The 27,388-nt window shown below is 44.2% G+C and overlaps 5 protein-coding genes across 8 annotated transcripts in view; 2 read left to right on the top strand and 3 right to left on the bottom strand.

Moving 5' to 3' along the window:
• Positions 1-372: 372 nt before the first annotated feature.
• gck (glucokinase (hexokinase 4)) lies at positions 373-4,190 on the bottom strand (the record flags this gene model as incomplete). The annotated part of the gene is made up of 10 exons (XM_079270292.1): positions 373-520; positions 699-932; positions 1,527-1,682; positions 2,299-2,482; positions 2,581-2,680; positions 2,778-2,873; positions 2,974-3,093; positions 3,236-3,390; positions 3,524-3,686; positions 4,116-4,190. 10 exons carry the CDS (start codon positions 4,188-4,190, stop codon positions 373-375), a joined length of 1,431 nt encoding a protein of 476 aa, XP_079126418.1.
• Positions 4,191-9,358: 5,168 nt separating this feature from the next.
• ykt6 (YKT6 v-SNARE homolog) lies at positions 9,359-13,487 on the top strand. 2 transcript variants are annotated; one of them, XM_079270964.1, is made up of 8 exons: positions 9,359-9,386; positions 9,936-10,107; positions 10,362-10,444; positions 10,871-10,971; positions 11,061-11,165; positions 11,460-11,525; positions 11,677-11,778; positions 11,880-13,487. In XM_079270964.1, exons 2-8 carry the CDS (start codon positions 10,004-10,006, stop codon positions 11,913-11,915), a joined length of 597 nt encoding a protein of 198 aa, XP_079127090.1. In that variant the 5' UTR covers positions 9,359-9,386; positions 9,936-10,003; the 3' UTR covers positions 11,916-13,487. The 2 variants fall into 2 exon arrangements, with proteins under 2 accessions (XP_079127090.1, XP_079127089.1); XM_079270963.1 differs by lacking the exon at positions 9,359-9,386 and adding an exon at positions 9,408-9,539.
• A 635-nt stretch (positions 13,488-14,122) lies between these two features.
• On the top strand, positions 14,123-16,444 carry LOC306778173 (uncharacterized protein). Its single transcript, XM_079269602.1, has 5 exons — positions 14,123-14,260; positions 14,742-14,796; positions 15,591-15,662; positions 15,819-15,903; positions 16,123-16,444. The coding sequence occupies exons 1-5, from the start codon at positions 14,207-14,209 to the stop codon at positions 16,169-16,171; spliced, it is 315 nt and encodes a 104-aa protein (XP_079125728.1). The 5' UTR covers positions 14,123-14,206; the 3' UTR covers positions 16,172-16,444.
• Positions 16,445-17,103: 659 nt separating this feature from the next.
• On the bottom strand, positions 17,104-25,322 carry osmr (oncostatin M receptor). The gene is made up of 17 exons (XM_079270586.1): positions 25,250-25,322; positions 25,019-25,173; positions 24,727-24,880; positions 24,136-24,411; positions 23,753-23,882; positions 22,943-23,091; positions 22,684-22,817; positions 22,441-22,582; positions 22,019-22,104; positions 21,712-21,925; positions 21,362-21,553; positions 21,147-21,248; positions 20,540-20,683; positions 20,268-20,420; positions 20,047-20,128; positions 18,645-18,729; positions 17,104-17,967 (listed from the first exon to the last, which is right to left on the bottom strand). Exons 1-17 carry the CDS (start codon positions 25,278-25,280, stop codon positions 17,590-17,592), a joined length of 2,607 nt encoding a protein of 868 aa, XP_079126712.1. The 5' UTR covers positions 25,281-25,322; the 3' UTR covers positions 17,104-17,589.
• A 221-nt stretch (positions 25,323-25,543) lies between these two features.
• Positions 25,544-27,388, bottom strand: part of LOC306778465 (rho guanine nucleotide exchange factor 28-like) — a 35,993-nt gene continuing 34,148 nt past the window's right edge. For 2 of the 3 annotated variants that reach the window (XM_079269958.1, XM_079269960.1), the window contains 3 exons: positions 27,086-27,337; positions 26,613-26,994; positions 25,544-26,491 (listed from right to left, as the gene is read on the bottom strand). In XM_079269958.1, the coding sequence (XP_079126084.1) occupies positions 26,301-26,491; positions 26,613-26,994; positions 27,086-27,337 (825 nt within the window). In that variant the 3' untranslated portion in view covers positions 25,544-26,300. The remainder of the gene's footprint in view (positions 26,492-26,612; positions 26,995-27,085; positions 27,338-27,388) is intronic. The other variant, XM_079269959.1, reaches the window with a different exon arrangement.

Here is a 27,388-nt window from a genome sequence, read left to right as displayed (position 1 = left end):
TAAAACCTAACACACAGAGTGGTAAACATAACATTCAAATATACAATAGCAAGGGAATAATTCAGTGTTGAAATCACTACACAACAAAGCAATGAATCTGATTTAGTCCCAGGCAGCAACAGGCAGTGACACAAAGAGTTAAAAAAAACACTGAAATTGTGACACGTTGGTCTAATGCTACCAAAATACAGTTGCTTTCTTGTCTGTACATCTTCCAGCTGTGAATATCCGGTCTGCTGACGTCCCTTCAGAGCCCAAAAGAGGCCAGAGCCGCCGGCTGTGGGTGACATGTCGTCAGTGTTCTCAGGTCAGAGTTCTCGGGCTTGCTTCAACTGCTGTCCCGGCGCACACGGCTCCCTTTTTCTTCTTTTCTTACTGTGTCAGCATGCTGGTGGCCATCTTGCAGGCCACCGCTGAGATGAGGGCGGCACCGCGGCCGCTCCCCTCCTCCGACTGGATGAAGGTGATGTCGCAGTGAGGCGTGAGGTCCCTGACGATTTTATGGAACCTGTCACGGAAACTGAGATGGAGGGAAAACAACGCGTTTAAACAAGCCTCACGAGCTTAATACGAGGCCAAAAAGCAGTTATTTACAGTCACATTTGGAAGCAGTGCATTTTGGGTAAATCTAATCACATCATCCCAATATTTAATTTGCTTGTTCTTCAGAAGACGAAGGTGTTCAAAAGTCTACTCACCATGGGTGCAGCTTGTAGACGGATCCGTCGATCCCCACTGTGATCTTCAGGGCCTCCTGACTGCGTCGCTCCCGCATCAGGTTGATGACGGCGGCGAGCCCGGCGCCGCACATGTGAGCGGAGCGCGTGGACACGCTCTCGCAGACCAGACGCACGATGTCGCAGTCCAACTCCGAGGGCAGAACACCCAGCGAGGACAGGACGTTGTAGATCTGTTTTCTGTCTCCAGTGTCACTGATCAACAAAAAAAGAGCGAGAGAGCAATCATTTCTAGTTCCACTATGTTCACGATGCATGAATATTATATGTATTATAGAAATACCACGCTTTATAATATCCTTTTGTACTGTTCAAATGTTAAGTCAAGCTTCTACAAATGACTTCCCCCTCAACACTGCTATCAGCCTTATCTCATCAGATTACATAAGACGTTATTTGTTTTGTTATATTCATGTATGAAAATGTTATGCTGATGCAAATGCCATGATTGTCTACAAGAAAAATACCGTCTTAATCATTTTCACCATCAGCCATCTTTTGTCTGATTTCTTACACATATATATATACAGTATATGTATATATATATATATATATATGTATATATATATATATATATATATATATATATATACATATGCATACATATATATACATATATATATATATATATATATGTATATATATATATATATGTATATGTATATATATGCATACATATATATATATATATATATATATATATATATATATATATATACATATGCATACATATACATTTACATGACATATGATGATACACACACATGTATGTATGCTAACTTTCCTCACCTCTCCATCTGTGAGACGTAGCGCGTCTCAAAGCTGCCACGTGTCTTCAGCAGCTCGGAGGCCTCGCTGTTAAACAGCAGGTCCTCGTTCACCAGCTTTAACAGAACGAGCCTGACCAGCTCGCCCATATACTTCCCGCTGATCAGCTTCTCGTACCTGCAGGAGGCGAGGAGTAATTTTAAAACAAACATTGATGGGAAGGACTCGAGAGGAGGATATCGAGAGAGCAACGTGCACGTCACGAAACACACTGGGCAAACAGCTGCCTCTCGAAAAAGAAGGGGAGCGGGCGAGGATGGTGACATCAGCGCCTGAGAGGGGCATTGAGGCCGGGCACGGCAGTCGTCTGCGTAAAAGGGACCGCCGGTGCAAAAAAGGTAAACAGCCATTAGGCCGGCAGGCACTGTGGCAAGCAGCGGAGAGGAGTCATTAATCTGACACCCCCCCCCGACGCATGCACTGACTGACCACTGATGTATGAGGGCTCTGGCCATTTACAAACACCCGCTGGAAAAACAGCCGGGAGCTTAGCAACTACCCAGAGGCCTTGGGTGGAAGTCAGGTCAGTATTGCCACGAAAGGGTGATTAATTTGTTGGAACAATAAGAGGATGAGGGAGGGTGTGTGCGGCACGCTTTAAATAACAGTCTCTTTCCGAGCATCGAACACTCGAGTGCGTACGTGCCGCATTAGATTTGGAGGACACGTGGAGGTTGATGGAGCTGCCCTATGTGTGGCTTCAAACTGCGTGTTTTGGACTGAATGAACTCACAGCTGCTGCCCGGGGTTAATCGAGGTCTCGTCCACCACTCTGTCGTACTCCAGCCGGAACTCCTCCAGCTCCCCGTTGTTGCCGAACGCCCCCCACTCTGTGTTCACGCACATGCGGCCCTCCTCCCCTTCCACCAGCTCCACGGTCCTCATCTCCTCCATGTAACATGCATTACAACCAGTGCCTGTTAACCCAAAAGAAAGCACATTATGTCGTCTGCAAAGGAGCGTGTCGCACATCAGTACGTGCGCTCGTGTTTGAAAAGTGTTTTGAACCGCTCACCGACAATCATTCCCACTTCACAGCTGCGGTCCTCGTAGTAGCAGGAAATCATGGTGGCCACTGTGTCGTTCACCATGGCAACCACGTCCATCTCAAAGTCCTAAAAAACGACAACAGCGAATTGGCAGCCCAGCCGTGTTACAAATCAGCCTTGTGGCGTTTTCTCAACAAAGAATCGTAACGTTCGGCTAACTCACCCCTCGTCTCTTGATGGCGTCTCTGAGCAAACCCACGATGTTGTTGCCCTCTGCCCCAGAGGCCTTGAAGCCTTTGGTCCAGTTCAGCAGGATGCCCTGCGGCAAGAGGAGGAACAAAAACAAGACAAACCTTAAATGCCTTGACCGATCTCAGTTTTGTTTAAAGGCATGTCCGATGCACAGTAGGATGTCCTACCTTGTCGATGTCCTCGTGTCGAACAGGAAAGGAGAAGGTGAAACCCAGAGGGAGCTTCCTGTGCTTGATGTGATGCTTGTCCAAAAAGTCGGACATGCACTCTGCTATGTAGTCAAAAAGCTGCAGAGAGAGAGAGGGAGAGCGAGAGCGAGAGATACAAAGGATATCAGATGTGGGATACTGAACTATAATAGGAGCTCATTTCTTTCTGAGAGAGAACCAGACCCTCAAGGTCTCTTAGAGTTTTGGTTTAGAGTCTGACCATTTGGGCAGTGCCCGTCATGGCATCCTCGGGAATGGAGTACATCTGGTTCTTGGTCTCCACCTTCCAGCTCCTCTCCTCGTCCTCAACCACCTTCACAAGCATCACGCGGAAGTTGGTCCCCCCCAGGTCCAGAGCCAGGAAATCCCCCACCTCTGTCAAAACACACACTACATCTGAACGTGCACGTACTGGCTTTACCTGCGCAGGTGATAATCATTAGGAGCATTGTATCTGGGTGACTTTATCAAAAAATCAAAAAGGATCATCTTATAATGGGGTATCTACCTGATCCCTCGGGGGTGGAGCAGACGTAAGTCGGGAGCATTTTCACGCTGGCCTCTTCGTGCGTCTCCAGACGCAGCCCTCTGTCCATCTCGCGCTGCATCCTCGTCATGACTTCTTTGAGCTCTTCCTTCTTCAGCCTGAACTCTGACAGGATCTGCTCCGCCTACAGCGAGAGACGAGGAGAGGGGGGTGGAAGCGGGTCAGGGAGCTGCACGGGGGGACCAAATAAATGCACTGGACCCACGCTTACAAATCGCACGCGTGAAAACGATTCTTCACTTATTTTAAGAAGATAAATGAGGTTTCAGTTTTGAAAACAGGAAGGGAAATCAGTTACAGCAACAAAAGGGAATTAGAGAAGAGACAAATGACATGCTAAAAATCCCTGCTTTACGATACAAAACTATCAAATGAAGGCTATGCTTCGCACTTCCCACATACAAGCATATTTTCAGGACAAATCTGATCATCGAACACAATCTCGCTCCTCACTCAGAGTTTCTTCTGAAACAACGTGTCGTACGTAACGCAGCAACGCTAAACAAACTTAAACCCACCACGAAGTCCCACTGGACAGAGACGCCAGTCTTACCATGAGGATCTTATCGGCCGCGGGGCCGTGGCTGCAGGGCATCTTCACCATCTGGACAGAGCTGACACACAGCATGGTCGCAGGTTTAGCTAAATGAGCCTCTGCAAGTGTGTGTGTGTGTGTGTCTGGTGTTTCTAGGCGTGTGGTGAGTGTGTGTGTGCAGAGTCAGTGAGGCGTGAGTAGCGCTGAATGGGAGCCTCGGCTGCTTTTATGCTCAGGTGAAGGGGGGCCGGCCCTCCTTCCCAAGCACCCTCACCCCATCTGGCCATCAAGGGTCAAAGCCCCCCCCCCCCCCCCCCCACCGGAAAAAAAAAGAATCTATGTCTAACCTTTGTCGATAAAACAAATCTTAGCAGCTTAGATGACATGTTAATGCGTGACCTACTTAATGGCAATATATCCCATTCTGAACTGTAGATTGATGTGATCATGGTGACAATTTGAAGAGTTTTACAAATAATAATAATTAAAGCTGCTGCTAAATATTTTGAACCATATAAGCTTTGAGTCCCCTGCCTCATTGTGCTTGTCTGTAATTCAGTTTAATTACTGCTATCTCAGCCAGAGAGATTTTTCCTGTTTTAAGGTAATACGAACAACAACAAAAAACAACGTACAGAATCAAAATGTTATTTCTCAGTGTGAAGGACTGAATGTACTGTTAGGGTACACAGTCTATCTCAGATGGCGTTTTAACGTATAGCAACAAAGAGTTGTGATTTGATTTTGTAAATTATTCTCGTGACCTTTGACCCAGAGCTCAGCCGACCGACCGAGCCACCAACACGACAAGTCAAACACATCTGAACATGAACCCCGTGATCTGAACGCATCAATCTTTTCATGTAGAAGAGCTGCATCCAATGTCATCGGGTTTGCTCAATGAAGCCTGAGAGGGTTACGCATTATATGTTTGTTAAAATTAGTAACATGTCTAAAACTAGCAACAGCGAGGGATGAATGACCTCCAAAACAAACAATTTGGTGAAGGCCTTCTGTGCTTATCAGGAACAGTAGTTTAGCTGACTGTCAGCGTTTTTTTTTTTAGCTCTGACCTCTGGCTGTGAGGTGACACGGTCCCCTACTAGTAGGAAATCTAAGTCTGTCACACTCACCTAAAGACACACACATTTATGTGAGAATAATAATCCAGAACTGCTCATAATGTATACCCTCTAGTCTAGCATGCAATCATTTTCCTTAAATTACATCTTCAGTCGCTTTAAGTTTGGAAAAAAGCATTTTTGAGATTTCTTTCTTTTTTTTACATATGTGATCAAATCACATATCTCCTGGTTATTTCATTGACGCTTTATGGCAGTTGGTGAGTGAAATATTTAAACAGAAGCTGCCATGTAACGTCACAACGCTCGCCTGGATTCATTGACAAATATCTCTAGTTGTTAATTTTGCAAATATTTTATGGGTAAACATTAGTTTAAATTGTTGGCTAATACCAACCTAATTACTTATATGTGTATTTTTCGAATTAACTGCTTATAGACAAAGAGAGAGAGAGAGATGATAAATGAAAAATAGATGGATAAACAGACAGACAGATAGTCCGACAGACAGATATTCAGAAAGACAGACAGAGAGACAAACTAACTTTTTTCTTTACCTTATCCATCGTATGACGACGAGGATTAAGTCCTGAGAGTCCTGCCGACCATTAGTGCTCTGCTGTGGCGATCCTCTCGTTCCTCAGGGCTTATGGAGATTCCCAAGTTTCTGCAGTTATGCTGTATTTAACTCCGTGTCCGACAAGAAAATGTTGTCCTTTTATGGGAAACGTTATTATATTCCCAACACGTCTGATCTACATAATGTTAAGTAGCAAGTCTCGAGCACATTTACATAACTGCAGTATTGACAAGGCCTTTTTCTGGTGAACAGTGAAATGCTCTCTTTTTGAAAGGAGGGCAGAATTGCTTTAAAAATAGATTTTCTGGAGAAAAAAACAAGGATTTGTCTTCATCCCTACAAAAATCTATGCATTCACTTTCATTTTAGATATAAGGAAAACAAAACTATGGCTTTGTCTTCATTATTGCAGTTAACAGGTCCAGTTAACATCCACATTGACGCATAGGATGCGCCATCAGCCGGTGAAACAAAAGAAAATATTAAAACACTGCCTTCCAAACCCTCATTCCAAGGATGCACATTACATTTTACAGCAGAAAAATATTAAGCAAACCTCCCTTTGGCTGGCCTTTTTACAGACCGTGTTACCTGGATATCTTAACGCAACCAAAACTAGTTCCAGGAAAGAAAAATCTTCTCCTCCCCCCCAGGTCTGCAGCTGTCCTGTCAACAGGTCGCACCTCAACGCTTAGCGGTTTCCATGCCCAAACAGTTTCAATATGTTGCCTTGGAAATGAATTACAGGCACACTTTCTGCCATGGAAAACACTTACCACTCAGTTAAGTAGCCAGGGGCGAATTGTTAAATGGAGCAAGGTTACCAGAGAAAACATAAATTGAAGGTGCCATATTTTTTATGGAAAAAAAGGCAGACTCACAAGGCCACCAAGATGTTTAAAAGTTTAGACCATTGTTATTGTTGGAATGCTGTTAAGCATTCCAACTATTGTTATCCTGTTTCTTTATTCCACTATTTCTTCCGTCCCCCGTTTCGTCGCAACGCTTCTTCTTCTTCATTTTTTAAGCTACAGAAACCGTTCAACTATCAAAATGTTCAGCTCCTTCAGCTCATGTCTGCTATGCTTTTTCTATTTCTAACCTTTAAACTTTTTGAATTATTAAGCTTTTTGCAACTTTTTTTTTAATGGGTTTCTATGGAGAAGATTTTCAAATCCTTCAAAAACTTCAAAAACTTCTTCAACTTTCAAATCCTTCAACTTCCTCATACTTTCAGCGACAGACACCATTTCAACTTTCAAATGTTGAGAAAACCCTCAACTATTGCCAACAAGATTCAGCTTTTTGCTATCTTTTAAACTTTTTGAACTGCAGCAATTTAACTTTTATGATTTTTCAGCCCTTTTCTGACTTTATAATGGGTGTGTATTGCGCAGCTTAGAGTGAGTGATGTCACCGCTAGAGTGAAGAGCAGCTTGAGATTCTTGTGAAAAAAACATTTGTATTTTGCCACTGTGTCCACAATCTTCACTCTTCATGCATAATTTCTGGATGTAGAAGTAGCTAATATTGTCCTTGTCGTAGAAAAATTACTGTGGAATCCCACAGATTTCCACATTTGACACAGAAGCCGTTAATTGAGAGGAAAACCAACTTTCTGCTCCATAGAGACCAATGTTAAATTTTGCTTCAAAAACATCTTCCACAGAACACGGTACCCCATTTCTAGATCGCCAGTTAAGCCACATTTTTTACACTACAGACACAATTTTTACAGGATCTGTTCTTCAACTCATTCTTCCCCTCAATTATTAATATCGGAACAATAGGAGCTACGGTTATGGGAGTTTTGATGATTTGTTTGAGAGGTGTTTCCCTGTTTTATCTCCATGAAATTGCTTCAGGCACACAGGTGTTTGCGATTGAGCCAATTAGTGATGTTGATAAACACACAGACTCACGCGCACATACACTCCTCTCCCTCTCTCTCTCTGTGTCTCTCATACAGTCATTCAGGTCTTAGGGATCTTTAGAGGTCTTTCCCCCCTCCTCTACCCCCCCCCCCCCCACACACACACACACACGCCATTTTTAAATAAAAGCCCCACAGAATGAATCCTAACTGAAATGCTTGTGATGAGCCTGTCATTTAATAACCGGTTTGTGTTTATCTAACATTATGATTCTGTCTCCTCTCCCCTTCTCCCCCACACCCCACACCCCATTTCAAAATAAAAGCCCCAGAGAGTGAATTCTAACTGAACTGCTTGTGATGAAGCCTGTCATTTAATAACTTCTGTTTATGTGTCAAACATGATGATTATGTCTCCTCTCCCCCTCCCTCCCCCACCCAGTCCCACCCTTTCAAAATAAAAGCCTCATGGATTAACTGTATTTAAACGTTTCGCTCAACATTAGGCTTTTTTGTTGAAATAATGAATGCTCTTACTAATACTGCGACAACTACTACTGCTGCTAATATTTCTAGTATTACCACTACTACTACAACTTTTGCTGTTGCTACTATTACTACTACTGCTACTGCTATTACTGCTACCATGAATATTATTACTACCACTACTGCTATTACTACCACTACCACTACTATTACTGATACCACAACTGCTAATACTGCTATTCCTGCTACTACCAGTACTAATAACCAGTACTAATACTACTACAGCTATTAGTACGACTGCTGATACTACTACTTCTACTATTTCTTCTAATTACAAATACTTCGACGACAACTTCTACTACTACTGCTACTACAAATATCACTACTGCTACAACTAGTACTTATTCAAATGCTACTCATACTTATACTGCGAATAATACTTCTACTACTACTACAACAAATATCACTACTGCTGGAATTCTTTTAAGCTACAGAAACCGTTCGAATATCAAAATGTTCAGCTCTTTCAGGAGAGGGGTGACATAACTTCATATTTGTAATCTTTCAACTTTTTGAATTATTCAGCTTTTTGCAATTTTTTTTAAATTGGATATCTATTTTCAGCAATGTTTTTGAGATTCATTTCAGCTTTCAGCATTCCAACGCATTTTCAGCAGGAAATGCATTTTCTAGTTATTATTATTTTTCCTTATCGTTTAAGATCTCAAATTATATACAAAGTCAAACTTCTTGAACTACATGTTTGAGAAATTTATTTAGGGGTGACGAAATAATGATCGGATGCAAATTATTATCATCAATTTATAGGTCCACTATTTCCAATATACGAATTGTATTGTACGGATTTTGTTGTTTGGCTTCACACCAACTGGTTTTCAGAAGAAAATAATGATAGGTTATTAACCCTGAGAAAGACAGTTATTTAATTTTACAAATATAGAACTAGACTTTTACCATACAGCACAAAGTCCACCAACATGAAAGGGAAATACATAATGAAGTCTGCGTGTCATAGCAAGCAGCAGCCAACAGTTCAAAGGTTTTCTTTTTCTTTTACTGTCAAAAAAAGTTATATTATCTGTCTCAGGCTGAATATTATTTAAAAGTACAAAATCCTTCACTGACTTGTAAATCATCAAATACTTTGACCAACTTTAACTCGTAACCCATCGGAACTATTAACCTACCGGCGTGTTTGTTTCCACCGGAGCAGATATCCCGTTGGACCATATGAGGATCGTGACGTGGTGAGTGGTCATCTACCTGCATTTTGAAAACTACTTAGTTCTGCCACAACTACAATGTGATTAGGCCGCTGGGCGTATTTTATACATGTCTACGAGCTTTAGTTTCCGTGGAAGAGAAGGTTTATTCGGTTGTTTTGACTGCTGAATTGTCTGGTAAGTTAGCGGAGGCCTCACGGAGACCAGATAGCAGCTGTATCTAGCTTCTTATATACAGTATATGCTAGCTAGCAATGCACTTGACTTGATTTCTGAAATGTAGCTAACGCTAGCTATGCAAGTTTAAAAACTGCATTTACGCGCTTGCTACCGAGTGGTAAGTGTGTACTACCTGTCAATTTGTCTTTACATGGAGAAAAAAAGGTTGGTTCGCGACAGTTGTCTAGCTTAGTAGCTAACTTAATAATAAGTCGGCTACTTTCACTTCTAAGCTGACGTCAGCTGTAACTTCGTTCACTCGAGTTTAGCTGCTGTTAGCAGAGATGACAGCTAGCTGGCTGCGCTGGATAATGGATAATGCGCTCATGTGATTCTGCTTGTGTCATCTTCCAGATTAGATCACCGGGGCTGCGTGACCGTGTCTGCTGCGACTGACCGAGTGGAACTCATACGGCGGCAGCATGAAGCTCTACAGCATCAGCATCCACCATAAAGGAGCGACCAAAGCCAACCTCCTCAAATCGGCCTATGACCTCTCCTCCTTCAGCTTCTTTCAGCGCTCCAGGTGGGTCTGACTGCATACAATCAGCATCTGACCGATCAAAACATTTTGAACGTGTCTTGCACCTTTTTTGTTCTCATGTTCTGTGTGTAGATTGCAGTATGCAATGAGTAACATGGTGCCCTGTCTTACGTCAGTTGTTTGTTTTGCAGCAAATCCTATTATTGATCACAAGCCACAATATAATGTTTAAGCTCGACAATGTAGCGTGGCTACACTGGGATACTTAACTGCTGTATCATTATTGTTTTGTTTAGTGTTCAGGAGTTCATGACCTTCACCAGTGCCTTGATTGTGGAACGGACATCACAAGGAAGTCGTGCCTCCGTCAAAGAACAAGGTAAAAATGAGCCTCACTGTTGCTCAGCACTAGTTCTGTAGCACAATACAAGAGGCATCCTGGTGGTTACGATTCTCAGCATGTGACAAGCTACGTCCCTGCTTCGATCCAGGGACGCTTTGTTGCATATCTTCCATCATCACCATGTTTCCTGTGTATCATAACTGACAGCTATTCAACCAAGGAAGACAAACTAAACAAAACAAAAATCACTTCTCCATACGATGACTGATATGCAATCATCATGCATCGTGCCTGTGCTTTCTCCCTAACACCTATTTAAAAATCCATCACTTTTACTTCTGCTTTTCTTGACAGTGTGGCAGCTTGCTCTGGGTTGACCCTTACCACAAGACCAGAATTGTTTTTGTTTTTATATCCCACTTCTGTTTGGATCACACCGTACATGGTTTCTCTTTCCCTCAGAGTACCTGTGCCATGTGTATGTGAGAAACGACAACCTGAGCGCCGTGGTCATCGCAGATACTGAATACCCGCAGAGAGTCTGTTTCACATTGCTAGACAAAGTGCGTACAAAAAACGTGGAAATAAATATTGCACTTTTGCTGTCAACTTTCATATTCAGATTGTTGTCTTATGGCTTATTTTTTTTTAGGTGTTAGAGGAGTTCTCCAGACAAGTGGACAATATAGAATGGCCGTCTGGTAATCCTGAAACTATAAACTACAAAGCCTTGGATATTCACCTTTCTAAATACCAGGTCAGTTTGTTACACGTTTGTTAGAAAACATGTCAAAGGGAACCCTTGTAAGTTTGACTATTTTCTGGTTTTGTGCTAAGAAAAATCTCAGATTCCCTTGGGAGCCTTCACAGCTGCAAAATTCCTGATCTGGTTCCACACTGTTTACCAAATAATATTGAGATATGCTCTGGAGTAAACTCACGGATGGAGGCATGAGGATAAAAATCCTTTAATGCGTTTCTGGCATCTTGTACAACAACATGCTGCTAAATGATCATCATGCAGTTTACCAGTTGTTTTTTTTTTCCCCAGAATCCCAGAGAAGCAGATGCAATGACCAAAGTGCAGGCGGAGCTGGACGAGACAAAGATCATTTTGGTAAGACCCAACGCTTTATAACCAAGACGGTGACATCGGTTTTCTCTACCAATATTGTGGCTCCACATGCGAGAGATGTTCCGCAGCATCTCCGGAACCCTCGACAAGTCAAACTCTTCACGTTGCCTAAACACCTATTCTGTTTGTGCAGCACAACACCATGGAAAGTCTGTTGGAGAGAGGAGAGAAGCTGGACGACCTCGTGGCAAAGTCTGAGCACCTGGGAAACCAGTCCAAAGCCTTCTACAAGACTGTAAGTGCTGACCGCTCGCTGCATTAACACTGCACTGAAAGTCTAATGGCAATAAACCGCTCGGATGTCTGACGGTGTGTTTATGTTCACTCCCACTGCAGGCAAAGAAACAGAACTCGTGCTGTGAAGTCATGTGATGCCGCTGCCTCGTCCTCGCGGACACGCCGCTCTGTCTCTCTCTCTCTCTTTTTCCTGCTCTTCCTAAAACTCCCATCACGCACCAGCCACCAGCTCTCGACACAAAGGACGGGACAGACGCCGCCCAGTCTGAGGGCGCCAGGGGGGGGCGAAGGCGTGTCTCCCTTGTCCGGATTGGGACCGATGGGGGCTGAAGGAGTGACTGGGAGGGGGTTTGGTCGTGAGGGAAGAAGTACCATTAGAATTATGTTTAACCTCTCAAACATCCGTGTGGCGCTTCAATACCAGCTGCGGACATTATAGCGTGACGTCATGTATCGGTGGTGTGTCGTTCGAAAAGTGCGTCTTCAAAACCATTTAATGTTCTTCGGATTGAATCTCATCTCTTAAAGTTCATAAAACGAGTATTAACCGCAGGTGTGCTTCTGCTTAGAGGCAACTCTTGACAATCTCACGGTCTCATTTTGGGATTTCATTCGATGTGTCGCCCTCTTCGGTTCAGTTTCTGTCATCGCCCAAACGTTGTTTTTTTCCTGCAGTCCGTCGCCCCCTAGGCGGCGCTGTTTATTTACTGACATTGCTCCTGTGGGCCTCAACCTCGAGTTTGATCGAAAAACACAAACCTTTACAATGATTTTGAAATTGTAGACTGGATCAAGTGACATGATGTCTTTGATCAATTTTTTTTCACTTGTATCATAGTGTGAAATCTTAAAACATTCCCGCTTTGGGGTGAGTGTGTTCTTGAGTGTGATGATGTGAAATGTAGAGAGATGTTTCTTCATAGACTCAGCCTTATTTCAGCCCCTGGTCCTCTTTAGAGACCATGTCGTCTCATCAGGAGGACAGGGCTTGTAAGCTATTCTTTTACTTTATGTAGCCATGCTTTTTTTTTTCTTCTTTTTTTTTAAACTCTGGTAATCCACATACGACACTTAAGCGGGTCAGGGGCTCGTCTGTGCCCCCAAAATCTGTGATCACTGACATTGATTCTGGGAAATCTTCTCCTGAGACACATTTGAAAGAGGACAGACGTAAACCTGAGTGAATTACACATCCCTCTCTTACTTTAAGACACTCTGTGGCAGACTTTACTTTTTTCAGTTCGCTTTATATGTTGAAATGTCTTTCTTCAGTAACTGCTGATCAATTTAAGATAAAGAGATGCCTTCGGTTGTGTGTTGTAGATGTTTCTCTGCTCTCTCTCTGCCGCATGTGTGTATGATTTGCGGATATCCAGCATCTAAGTAGAGTGCCTGTGCGTGAGGACTGTTGTGTGATCTGATCTTTCTGCTTTTACAGTGTAACTTTTTGTGCAATATGTCTGCAGACTGTCTCTTTTAAAAGCAGAGAGAATATATGGCGAGACCTCTCAAAAAGGACAGGAAAATTGACCTTTGTATATGCTATTCTTATGACTAATTCCCATGTGAAGCGTGTCCAGGGTTGTTTTCTAAATTTCCAGTTAATGTGTTAACTTAAAAAAGAAAATGAGTGTTTCAACGGTCTGCATTAACTGTCTGATCCGGATTTGATGTGTGCGGATTCAAAATAAAGACTTCACAGCATAAAATGTTCTTTTCTGTCTCTAGTAACGCTTTTATTTTTTAGGAACACTGATTGTTTACAGAACGTATAATCTTGCCAAGATAAACGTCAACAATGGCTTCCGGTGTGTCTGTGGTCATTTCAGGCCTCCGAATGGAAGCATATCATTCCGAAGTGGTTTTGACAAACAATGTGATGGTAAACTCGTCCTTTGCAGTGTGTGAACGTCAACAGTGCTACCGTTATTAAACATCGTAATGATCAGCAAACCAGCGCGACGTGGCCTCTCCCTCTTTAATTAAACAGGTAGACCAGACACTGGCGTGTCCTTCACGTGTTGTAGGAAATGTCAAAGCTAAACGAGGCTCCAAGAAAGGCCCGAGTGTAGCAGACAATTAAGTTAGTAAAGTCTCACAAGTTAAAGTAGTTAGCTAGGAGGTCTTTTCAACAAACGTTAGCCCACATGTAAACAAAGAGCATTTATTGGTAAGTATTTGTTGTTAAACAATTGAAAATACTAAATCTATAATTCAGACTGCTAAATCGCAATGTCCTACATATCCTTCAATAACACGAAAATACGTTGGCCTAATAGACCTACAGCGTGGCGCGAGGCTCTGGTCTACGTGAAGAGAAGGCTACGAGTTCAAAAAAAGCACCTGAAGGCAGCAGGAGAGGCGCGCCTCGGCGCACAGCTGAGGTGAGAAGAAAACACCAATTGATGAAGTAAAGCTGCACGAAAATGTGGACGGAGGTGAAAAACAAGAACGTCACCAGCGACGGGAACAGCTCAGAGGTAAGAAGCTAGCACGGGGAGAGAGCTCTCTTTAGGATAGACTCGTATCTTTACGACGGAAAGCTGACTCGTAGCTGGTTTGAACGTTATTTGTTTACATTCAGTGTGTAGTGTTTTCAGTATAGGGCTCGACTGGAAGCTGTTTTTAAACACCCAGCTGCAGGAGCACGTGCTTCGGCGCAAAGTGTTTGGGGGGGTTAAAACGCCTTTGTGGCTTTCTTCTACATTTCTTGTCTTGCACGTTTTCTTATCTTTGATGCCCGAAGCGCTCTGATTTTCCACATTGTTGGGACTTCCTACAGCACGTTTCCCAGCAGCCTCACTGATCCTGCCTGCACTTCACTTCTTCCTTTCTTCTTCCTTCACATTAAATGGCTGTTTTAGCCTGCGTACGACCGAGCCGTGTGTCCTGTCAGTGCCCTCTGCTCCACTTTTCTTTTTTGTTGTTGTTCCAACGCGAATGTTTTTGCTGCATTTTCAGATGGTTGACCCAGATCTGACACTACAGCTTTTACACACTGTTCAACGGAGGAATGGTGAGTTTGAAGTCTTCTCCCTCGTGAGCCGTTTAACTGGGTTCTGTGTTTTTTTTGTTATACATTTAATATACATACACGTTTTTTATTTCGTTCTTTATAAAAATCTGAACTACATGTACTTCCACTAGCACAGTACTTTACAGTGCCAGATGAATGGGTGAATCATACCTAGTGGTATGTCAGCTTCAGATGACTGGCAATCAAAACTACTTTAGTTGAGAGAAAAGTTCCAAAGAGGAAAAGTGATCACAGAAATGCTCATTATTTATGACGTACTGTACTTTTTATTTTACCTTTTTTTTATGACGACTTTCCTCACTGACATACTGTGCATTTACATTTTTAATGGTTTGATATACAATTTTGAAAACTTTGTTACTTGATTTTCAAAAATAATTCCTTAAACTTCTTTACAATATGCTGTTGACTTAAAAAAAAAAGAAATTGACATACTATAAAATTACTTTAAAAAATCTTCCTGATATACTTTGACATTTTTTTAAACCTTTTGTGACACATGATTTTTTTTAAATCATTTGTTTTGCTTTTCTTATGACATCTACTAAGTGTAACTTGGTGATATATGAATGCTTTAGATAGATAATGCCTATAATAAAACTTATTAAATTCGTCGATTAGAGGGGAGTTACTGACAACAAAGATGGATAGTTTTAATTCCTATTTAAATCCTATATATTCTTTAATGAATCAGTTATGAGGCAAACTTATCTCACATTGTCTTTTTATATCAGCACTGTTAAGTATTTCTGTTTATTTCTCTCTCCATGAAGGGTCAATTACAGCTGCCACTCATCCCTCTCACACAGAGGACTCTTTAACCAGCAGCAGTGGAATCATCCCCGGTGAGCCCCGCTTTTATGACTGGAGCTGGCTCATTCATGGGATTAAAAGCGGTTAAACAAATAATTCCTGCAGTACTCCTGCAGACGTACACTTGTGCTGTCCTCGCGGGGCTGCATGTGTTTTTAACGCATGCTTTTTAATTTCTTTGCTTTCAGGTGCTATTGCAGCCACCGTGTTCATTGCCCTTTTGCTTGCTCTCTACGCCGTCCTCTGGAAGTGCATGGTGTCGCCGCCCCAACGGTAACGAACGGACGCACTCGCGCCGCAGCTCCAATTTAAAACTTTGACACAGCGCTCTTGCAAACTGGCATTCATTCACCTGCCTTTAGCGTCGCATGTCTGGACTTTGTATCCCAGCTCATCAACAGAAAAGACATGACCCCCCCCCCCCTTCATATTAATGTTTTAGTTTTCTGTACTCGTCATGTAAACACACTCATTTGTGTTTCCCTTTTTCAGAAAGCACAGCAAACTGAGGGTGAGAGTGAAACAGAGGACGTCTGTGTGAAGACTGGCTTTCAGGTGTGAGGGTGTCCTGAGTCTGTTCGCCAGGTAAACCGGTGCAGACTGCTGTGAGCCGCTTGTCCGGCAGGTTGGAGCCTGCTGCTTTCTAGTTTCCCTTTCTTCTTCTTCTGTGAACTCTGCATTACTGAGGGAACGAGGTCACGCCTTGCTCCCGTGACCAATCGCCTGGACGCGAGCATCCACTGTGGAAATGTTTTATATCTGTTGTCTGCTTTGAAATACTTCTGACTCGATTAAACTGACTTTTTAAAAAACATTTAGTGCAATGTGAAGAAATGCTCATTTCTGTGACAGACTCAACATGGTTTCTCCTGTGATAGATGGTGTATTTCAAATGTCTTTATAGGAATGAGGAAAGAAATGTGTGTGGACTTCTGACAATGTCGCTACTCTAGTAGCTGGCTCCGTCACAGCCACATCACAGTGCCGGTCTGACGCTTTGTGGTTTTTCAGAACCGGTTCTGCTTGTAGAAACCAGAGTTGAGCTCAGGGGAGGAGATTTAGCGGAACTGAGGCGGAAATTCTGCGAAAAGTCATCACAGCAGAGCCGATGTAACTGATAGCTGGATACCAATCTTTTGACTTGTGCATACATTTTTTTCAAAACAAGAAAAAATGGTTTGGGTTGCACTGAGCCACAGATTTAATCAGATTTAAGTAGTTTATACTTCATATGATTTAGTTTGTATACTTAAGAGATTACATAACTTTCTAAATATCCATCAGCGCCGGGGTTTATGTATGAAGAGAGATCAGTCAGATGTTCTAAACCTGGAGTCTGTTAAATGACAACTGCTGAAACATTTCTGGCAGTTCAATAAAACATTGCTCATATGTAAACTTGTCAAAAGTATTACACCAGTACAAACTGTCGACGCTTAACCCCTCATGAGGGCGTTCAGGGTGAGCTTTAATTATAACCTAGAGCAAAATAAACTGTCACACAGCTGCTATTCTCGGACAAAAGTTACATCAACACACAGTTATTAGCTGTAGGAGATTTCCTGCTATAAACCGGTTCTGTGTTTATTGATGAAGCTGCACGTGTAACAGTTCCACACTCTGTTTCCTCAGATGTGAGATCTTAAACATGCGCAAAAAGCCAAATCAATCATTTTAATTTCCTAAAATGTTAATACCATAGAATATATGATAGTATCATGAACGTCGAACACTATTCCATGTTCAGCTTCATCCAGTAGCCGAGATAAGATCTTCAAACTTTTTAAAGTAAGTTCCTCTTGTGGTGTTAACTTTGAACTGCTGTGTTTTCTGCTCTACTTACAATGTGTTCTGTTAAAATGTGGCATAAATACCAAAGCTTCTTGTATTTACATTCGAAAGACTCACATTGCTAATGAACAAAGCATCTATTTACAGTCTTTAAACTCTAGAAGCCTGTCAGCAGGTTTGGTCTTTAACTTTGAACCCATCAATGGAGATATAAGCATATAGAACACTCGCTGACTCAAACTTTGATTGGATTCCAGTGAACGGGACTTCTTGTGCCTCAGACAAATCCTCCCCGGTGTGCAAATAAGTCTCGTTGGTGACGCATGTGATCGGCTGAAGGGCCGGTCCGCCCCAGAGCACCGGGACCGACTGCGGACAGTAGTCCGCTTGGAGCAGCGACCGGGCTGAGGGGGAGGACTGGGAACCGGGACGGGGATCTGGATCTCTCAGTGCGGTGGGTTCGTCCAGAGGAGATCCGGTGTTCAGGATCTCTATGTCGCAGCTGCTGCACTCCTCCGCCCTCTGGGGCCGCAGCCACTCAGCAGTCTGTGCAAAACATGCAGAAAGGGTTAAATGTTAATACCAGGCCGATAATTACACTAACTTCAGGTAATAGAAGCGGGCCTGTGGGCCGATTGCACATGGAATGGTTGTGCATTAAATCTAGTCTCCACTCAAAGTGAAAATGTTTGAAATGATTTCTGTTGAATTTGGGTTTTTACAGGAATCTCATTGCCCTGAGTGCCATTTTTCTTGCCAAAGTGACGGCTTACTATAATGGACCAGAAATATGAGCATAAGACCCAGACTGACAGATACCGAATTTTGCCTGAAAACCTGTTTTGTATAAAGAAATAAGGTTATTTCATTGAGGAGTTGCTTTCCGATGGTCTATTTGAACTCTTCTGCAAAACACTAACACTGTTACGGTTTGTCATTTATGAATACAGTATCTCTGTGTGATGCTTAACGTGAGTGAAATAAGCCAATTTAACAAAACAAAGCAGTTCACAAGCCACCTGAATTAAGTGTTTATGAAATCTAGAATAATCCAAAGACGACAAATCTTTTTTTTAAACCACGGTGGAGGAAGGACCTGATCAGATTCACTTTGCTGAAATGGTTTCATAATTCCACGCTATCTAAAAAGAACAAACATGAAGTATTCTGTAGTAAGTGTATCTTATGGTGAGCACACAGTCGTTGCACTGGTTTGTCCGTACCTCGTGCAGGAAGCCGTCTAACTCCGGGGTTTTGATGTTCATACCAGCAGGATAAGCAAATATCTCCTTCAGCCCACTCCTGAGCCTGGAAGAGAAACCCAACGATGGGAGAGAGAGAGCGGCTCCGTTACTGCCAAGAGAGTCCAACCTGCCCGATGCATCTTCATCTTCTCAGGCTTCACTAACCCCAACAACCGCCGGCACACTCAGCCGTCCTACAGTGGTGGTTGTCAAGCCAGGGTTTCTATGTTTGCGGCATATGACCGAACTTCAAATGTCTGTCATATTTTATGACTTCTTGGCCCTTTAATGGAAGAATCTGAGTTTGTATTATTGGGATTATATAAATGTAATTTGCTGTTTATACAGGTACATTCCTCCCTTTGTGGCGAGCGGGAGAGTAAACGCTTTGACTGCAGTGTAAGGGAACGAATCCTGGTCCGATTACATCAACTAAGGAAATGTTTCCCACCTGGATGACGATCAGAAGGCGAATCAAGTCTTTGTCTGTTGAACACATGCAAGTTACTAACTAAAGGAAGCAACCAGAGGGGGATGACCAAGCCAAAGTATAAAGCGACAGAGAACAGCTTCTCATCGGGGTGCACATTTCACCCTAACACCTGTCATGTGTGCCATGCTCTGAGCTTTAAAAGTGTGACACCGCAGGAGATTTGTGTCTCGTTCCACGGTGTCAGTGGGATTACAGAATTGCCTCGACAGCAGTGAACATGTTTTTGAAAGGCTAAACGCCTACAATTATGGATTGAAGCAGGGTATTTTATCAGAAAATAACATTCTGGGAATTAAGGAAGTGTTTACATCATTACAAAGATGTCTCTTGCTGTGTGTGGGCTTGAGCGAGAGCGAGAGAGAGAGAAGGTGGACTATTGCAGGCAATGTTTCTTTCTGTGAGGATCTAGTTGGTAGGACAGACGGGGATGCTCCTCTTTGTGGAAGTCCAATTTAAAAAGGCGTGTCATCTATGGATTCATCTCTTAGGTACAACTACCAGTTACCAGCCAGCAGTACCTCATATTTTACATTTGAAGGGTAATGTAACTTACATTATTTGAGTTTCGGCCACTTCAGTTGTAACCTGCATGTGCTGCCATGTGACACGTGGCAGCACAACACAAGCTTTTCCAGGACTTTGAACTTTCTCTCTCATTTTCCATGTGTGGAAATGTGATCTTTATATTTGCGTAATATTTGACCCGCACAATGAGCTTTGATTGGTCAGGAGGGCGGTGCTTTTATACGTGTTCATCTCATCAGTGGTTTAGGTGTGCAGCATAAGAACACAGCGTTAAACCCCAAATCCTGCTTCATGGTACAGGCCTCTGATCATCTTCTGCAGGAAGGAACGTTTAACTCAAGATTTAAAGATCAAGTTACTCACAATTTCCTTTGAGGCCACATGAGACCGATGCAGCCCAGCAGTAACAGGATGGGAGTCAGTACCTTGGCCAGGTGAGCAGCATCTACCAGAGGAAACACAAGACGAGCACAATCAAACAGTGGAATTCAAAGTCGGTGTAATGGAATCTGACACGTGTAGAGATTCTAAAATAAAGATAAATAAATGTTGTATCTGGTTGCACCGGATGTTGTGGAGCTCACAGTTGGTTCTGGTCCTGATGGTGATACTGGTTGGTTCTCCAGGCCCCTCCTTAGTGAGCGCGCTCACAGAGAAAGCGTACTCTTTGTTCTGCTGCAGACCCTCTATGGTCACTGACTTCCTGCGGGGGTCCGCCACGGACACGTTGAACTGATCTAAAAACGTACACGAGATTGATAAATACCTCGTTTCATGTTTCAGAACAGTCATTTTTGCACGTTTTGTTTATGAACATAGTTATTCTTGATCACTGGAAGCTCTCCTTTGCACCTACCGGACCCGACTTCCTGTGCTGTAACCAGGTAACCCGTGATGAATGCCGGGTGGGCCGGCTCGTCCTCGTCGTAGCGCCACTCCAGCGTCACCGAGCATGATGTGCTCTGAACGGGTTCAACCAAACTCGGGGACTTTACAGATTCTGAAGAAAATGACAGATAGAATCAAAACAACAGACGTTAAGCAAGAACGCAACTTCCTCAACTGATAAGAACCTACAGGGACTTTTTAATCTGACGCTGGCATCGCTGTGCTGATGTCACAACCTGCCGCAAAAGCTTCGATCTGATTGCTTTCGTGTTTTTTTTAACAAAATGAAAAGTGGTCGTCAGTAAACAGAAATATTATTTGCATGCCTTGTTGTCCTTCCCCCTCCTGGAATCTGACAAACAGGAAAGTGATGGTGCATAGATGACATCTGGAGGATATCCTCTGATAAAGACTTGGTTTCAATTTTAACCACGTCAACACCTCATCTCCTCTGCAGTGTGTCTCACTGTCTGTTGAACTATCAGCGTCATCTGAAACATACCATCACCCCTCTAAGAACCAGCAGAACATGAACACGAGAACACAGACACACATCTCTAGTACATAACACTCACGGAGCTCTTGTGAGTATCCAGTCTGCGCCTCCAGTAGTCTGTGTCCATTTTCTGTGCATTCATAGATATTAAATGTATACCTACAACCTGCTTTGAAATGTCCTGCAAAATAAAGAAAAAGGGAAAAATACTAAATGTTTTTTTCCCTCCAAAACAGAAAAACAACAACGTAATGTGCATTTACAGACCACTTAAAGAAAACAACAAAACCTTACCAGCAGGTAGGACCAGCGTGTTGTTTCCCTCCAGCACCTTCACCCAACGCACCGCATCGGTACATGGTACTGCGTGTCCCAAGATGCACCACTCCACAGTGTAGCCACAGGTGGCGGTGTCCCCGTCGTCCCAGGACAGGTTAAACCCAGCGGCCGTGTTGCTGCTCACCCGCTTCTTCGCGGGGAGGGTTTCTGGGCAGAGACGCAAATTTCAGACAGTGGTGTTGCAACCAGAAAAGTATGATGAGTGAGGGTAAATCCAAAAACGCAACAAGAACAACAACAAAAATCAACTAGAGGACACTTGCAGAGGGAAAACCTCCATCAACACTGAACTAGGAGAACCTCACCTCCGTCATCCCTCTGAGGGACGGTGATGTGAGCTGGGACGGTGGAGCCGGTGAGGACAACCGCCTGGACAGTGAAGTCATGCTGTCCCGCATCGATGGAGACCTCCGCCTGGGTTTGTCTGCCGTCCTTCCGCTCGGTCCGGTTTTGGCCTCCCTGGGACCACTGAACTACGTAGCCCTTGATGTTCACCGTGGCTGCTGAGCCGGGAACATGCTAAGAACAAAGGATGGGGGGGGGGGGGGGGGGTCATGTTGGGGAAAAGTTGCTGCTTTGGTAAAAAAAAGAAAAACAAGCACAGTGTCTCACTGTAGTCCACAATAGAGTGACTTGACGAGTGTTCGGGTCGGACAGCTGCTTTATTCTCCTCCACACATCCAAGGACACCATCGGATCTGAGGAGATCAGAGAGAATATTTGTTTCAGGCATCACCGACATGAAGATCCTTCCAGTATACTCGTACTTACTCAGACTGTGGTACTACCAGTAGCTTACAGCCTCGCCTTGAACCAACTTCTTGATATGTAGGACTTGTATTGTTGGCTCAACAGTTTTTAGGGCCGTATTAAATCAGTTTATTTGATCGTGTTTTCATCAACCATAGGGCCATAGGAGGTCATTCATTGCCTGATTTAGTCTCAACTTGAACATTTTTTGATCTCTGGTCTGAGCATGGTCTTGATTTAGACTTCATTGAGCTTGACCACCACGTTATCCTGGTGATACCTACAGGTAGTGAAGGATATGGGCTGTGTCCATTCTCCCCAGAGCCTGCCGCCGGCAGAGCAGCGTGCCCTCGCAGAGTAGCAGGTGTTGGGAAGCAGATGTTCCAGTTCGACTTCGCAGTGACCGCTCGCATTGTTGCAAATCAGCTGTGACACACAGACGGAAGGTCGTCGTTTATTTAACATTTTTAAATGCACTGAAATGTCCAACTTTCAATTCTGCAGTATGAACAGCGGATTAAACTCACCTGAGTGCTGCTGTCCGGGTCTGTGGTGACCTCACAGAGGAGGTTCAGTCGGGTCAAGTTGCCTCGGACGACCCAGGACACAGTGGAGTGTGACACCCCAGGGCTCACCCTGACAACCACCACCACAGGAGACACTAACGACAACAACACACACACACACACACACACAGACACACACAGACACAGACACACACACACACAATCAATTTAACGTGTTTGGCTACAACATATCCTGTTTAATGTTTGTGTGACCTCTGACCTCTGTCAGATATGTTGAAGCTGTAGCTCTCCGTCTCCTCTCCCAGCTGGTCCTTCACCACCACACTGATGTTGTATTCTTCCCGCTGCGGGACGGTCGGGAAAGAACAAGACAACGGCTTACACCTGATGGGATTCCGGTCTGAGTTCCTGTGTTGTCACCGAGAAAGAAAGGAGTGGGAAAAAACAACAACAACCAATGAGCTTTTCTGCCCCGTAATCCTGTTTAGAGTGTGGTTGAAAAATATGTAGACATTACTGCTGACGTGGAAAGTTGAATTGCCACAGGGCGTTTGATTATAACTGGCACAGTCACTGTTCCTTGGTTAAGGGCTTACATCCCACACTTGCAGAAGTACCTTAAACTTGAATTCTTAAAAGCCAGCAGGGGGCGACTCCTCTGGTTTCAAAAATAAGTCTGGTTGTATAGAAGTCTATGAGAAAGTGACTCTACTTCTCACTTGATTTATTACCTCAGTAAACATTGTGAACATGAGTTTATGGTCTCAAGCTCTAGTTTCAAGTCTTCTTCAATACAACATGATGTTCATTTCATAAATTATAGTCCATTTAGAGTCAAATAGACCATAAAGCAAGGTATGCTTTATGGCGGGCTTCCAAATATGGTAATTTCTGTTCATTGGTTGCAAAAAAACAACGACCAAAATGGCAAACTCGAGGATTCAAAACAACAAAAAAAGGCTTCAGTTTTTATCTCAAATTAAGATTTTGGAGTCTTTATTGTGAAACTCATACGTAACCCTCCCGGAGAGTATTGTTTTTCGAACTGTCTGATAATGTGTGCTCTTACTCTATGTGGAGAGTGTGATTTTGTTTGTTGCCATCGTCCAGGTGTCGTTGTCTGCCTGAATCCCAGGTGCACATGACAGTTCTCATGTCTGAGGTGGCGCACCGGAGGTTTCCGGGCCTCTGGGGAGGAACTGCAACACACACACACACACACACACACACACACACACACACACACACACACACACACACACACACACACACACACACACACACACACACACACACACACACACACACACACACACACACACACACACACACACACACACACACACACACACACACACACACACACACACACACACACACACACACAGGAAAAATGATATTTAAAAAGAAAAGTCAAGAATGTAAATATAAATATGAATAATACAAACTCACAACTTATGTAGTTCCGGGTGTGACTGATCTTGCCTCTTGCGTCGCTGCAGGAGAGTAAAAGCTCCTTGATGAATGTTGTTGGGATGGTCAGGTTATGCACAGCTATGGCCTTGACTCCAGTGGCCCCAACGTTGATAAGAGGGTATCCTCTGTTATTGAAGGCCATGCCGGTAACACCGACTCCTCTTGGGGGAATGCAGCAGAACACGGCACTGGTGTGCTCCCTCAGCACCCGCTGGGAGGGGAAGATCAGAGTCTCATCCTGTGCCTGGGCTCCTACAGGGCACAGAGCAGGTTCATGGGGGGGGGGGGGGGGGGGCTGCATCTATAACCCTTTGGCACGTTCTGGGGGCCACTGAACTCTAATCACCCCCCAATGGAAAAGAAGTAGAATGCACATTGCAACAGACATGCAGCAGTTGAGAGACACTGATAGAGGATAAGATCAATGGAAGGGAAGTGAAATAAAAAAAAAAAAGGATGGTGGGGGCCTCACTCCCGATCACTGTCACGATCTTATCAGTGAAACAGCTCAACACAATATGCGTTTGGGTTTAGTTCTACTAAGCACCGAGGGTAGCGTCGTCTCACCGTAGTTGGTCACCCAGTCGCTCCAGGGACTCGGGACAGACCGGTTATAGAACTGTCGCAACCTGACCGAGTGATTCACACACTCCAGAGGCACATCGGAGGTCCACGTCCATGCGTATTCATCGGAATCCATGGACGATAAACTCAGATTCCTCTGGAATAACAAAACAAAAAAAAAGAAGCAAGCATTGTGGAGTGAATGCTGTTAAAGAGTAGGATAATGCCATCAAAATTTAAAGAGCCTTTAAACAGCCCAAAACCCAGACGACAAATCCCTCAGCAGGCTACTCACGGTGTAAATGACGGCGTGGCTTTCAGCACGGCTGATCTGGATCTCGTAAACGTCGCCCACTAAGCTGCTGTGGTTCACCCGCCAGCTCACTGAGAGGCTTCGCCCGTCGCTGTCGACCCGCGGATGACTGATGCTCAGGCTCGGGGGCTGCAAAACTGGCACACACACACGTAAAGTTACAGGACACATTTGGAGGAGTTGTATAATTTGGAGATGCTGAACAAAACTCACCAGTGTCCAAGCAGCCTCCCCTGAGATCCATAGAAAAGATTAGTTGCAACCAAAGCAGGTCAATGAAGTGTGTTCTGGAACTTGGCATCCTCTTCATGCATAAAAAAAGCAGACACAGAGTGACACTCGCTGCACACACGTACCAACTGAAAGTCCCACGAGTCGATGGTTAAAGGCAGCCTGCCTGCAACTACTGTAAGAGTGTTGCGCAACGAGACGTGTGTAAATGTCAAACTGATGTTGCTTTGAAGGCGGAGCAAAGTACACTGAAAAACAGACGTTTGATACGATCATTTGTTTTATAGACAGCACAATATTAATATGGCACAAATCTGATTACAAGGATTACAACAAAAATATGATCAATGTCGACAGTACGCGAAGCAATTTACACACAATAAATTATCAGAAAAGAAGATGAGCAGAAAACACAAATCACTTACAGTATCGGAGAGCAAGATTTTTGGCACTTAAGTGAATGAAATAATAATAATGATAATAATCGGAATATAAATTCCTCTTCCAACACAATGTACATCTGTAGCCTTTCCATGAAACTATACATGTATTTAATATTCATACAATAACTTCAGTATACTTTTAATGGATTTCAGATGCTCACAATCCCTTATAAATATCATTTAAGATCACATGGAGAGATAACAGCACTCTATACATTTAGGGGAAGGGCTCAATTGGCTTCTCAAATATCTCCATTTTCTTTTAAGTGCTTTTAGATACTTCTGTCCTGATAATCCTGGTGCTTTAGGTCCCAGTGTTCGGGGTACGAATGCGCCTCTGCCGTCAAACAAGTGCAAAGGATACTAAAAAGCATCAGAGTAGGAGTAAAAAAAGACATGCGTGTCAAAGCTGATTTACACAGACTCGGTTCGCAAAAAGGCACAACGGTTTCAGGAGGCAGGAAGAGGAACGATTAATGGCCGCCACATACGCTGATAAAGGCACACTTGTATCCGTGTATGCTTCCTCCCTCTTCCCTCATTTGAGTAACAAACGCACACGAGCAACAGATCAACCTCTCAGGAGGCTCTCAGAGATAAACAATGTTCTCCTCGCCTCCCTCCTCCCCGTTCTGTCCTTCGAGAGAGAGGTAGGCCTGCGGGGGAAGGAGGGGGGTGAGAGAGGGAGACGTGGAGTAGTCGTCCTCATAGAGTCTGTGACCGGTGACCTCTGACCTCCATGGACCCGGAGAGTGCCTGTCCAACGTCGGGCTGAAGTCTGCTGAGAGGGACAACAACGTGTTTTAGAGGGAGAAACATTTTTTGAGCCGAGCTGAAACTAACTGTCACTAACTGTGCAGCACACTGTATTTAGAGGGGGGGGGGGGCATGAGCACACTTACTGCTGTTGGTCCCGTGCGGCTGTGCGGTGACCCTGCCGCTGAAGGGCTGGATGGGGTTGTTCTGCGGCCGGGGGCCGCCGCGGTTGTTGCCGTGGTTTGGGTACGTCCGACCATCCGGAGGCTGCTTGCCGTGCGCCTGGCTCAGCAGGGTGTTGAGGCTGTTGTAGAGGCTGGCGCTGAGACCGAGGTTAGCGGCGTAGCTGGAGCTGTGCAGCGGGCTGTCGCAGTTCTTCGTCGGCGGGGCGGAGAGCAGACGCTGGTGCTGGTTGTTGTTGGCGGGCCGGCGGAGGTGGTTCTGCTGGAGGGAGGCAATCAGGGCGGCCTCGTTCTCGTACACCGAACAGTTACCGTCCAGGCTGCCTGAGCGGCTGTGGCTGGACACCTGGGACGTCGAAACAATACCAATTATTATTTACTTTTTTTGTTGCTTTCATTCATTCCTGTACCTTTGTCTCTCCCTTCCCTTCCTTTACCTTGTATCCATCCAGCGGTATCGTCACGGGCAGGCTGCTCTGGCGGTGGTGCCTCCAGCGCTGCAGCAGCATCTGCTGGGCTCCGATCTTCTCCTTCTCCCTCTCCACACTCCTCTGGCCCTCCCTCAGTCGGTCTAGGTTTTGCTGGTACTCCAGCAGCTGAGCCTCCAGCTCCTCGCGCTCGCAGCGCAGCTGCTCGGCCTCCAGGAGGCACTGCTGCTCCCGCTGCTCCAGCTCGCTCTCCTGCTCGCACTGCGAAACACAAACACACGGGGTAATGAAAAACATTTGACATTAAAAAAA

This window comes from Melanostigma gelatinosum (assembly GCF_949748355.1).
Source record: "Melanostigma gelatinosum genome assembly, chromosome: 6".
Classification (NCBI taxonomy): Eukaryota; Metazoa; Chordata; class Actinopteri; order Perciformes; family Zoarcidae; genus Melanostigma; species Melanostigma gelatinosum.
The sequence above is the reverse complement of the archived record's forward strand: the minus strand, read 5'-3'. Positions and strand labels throughout refer to the sequence as shown.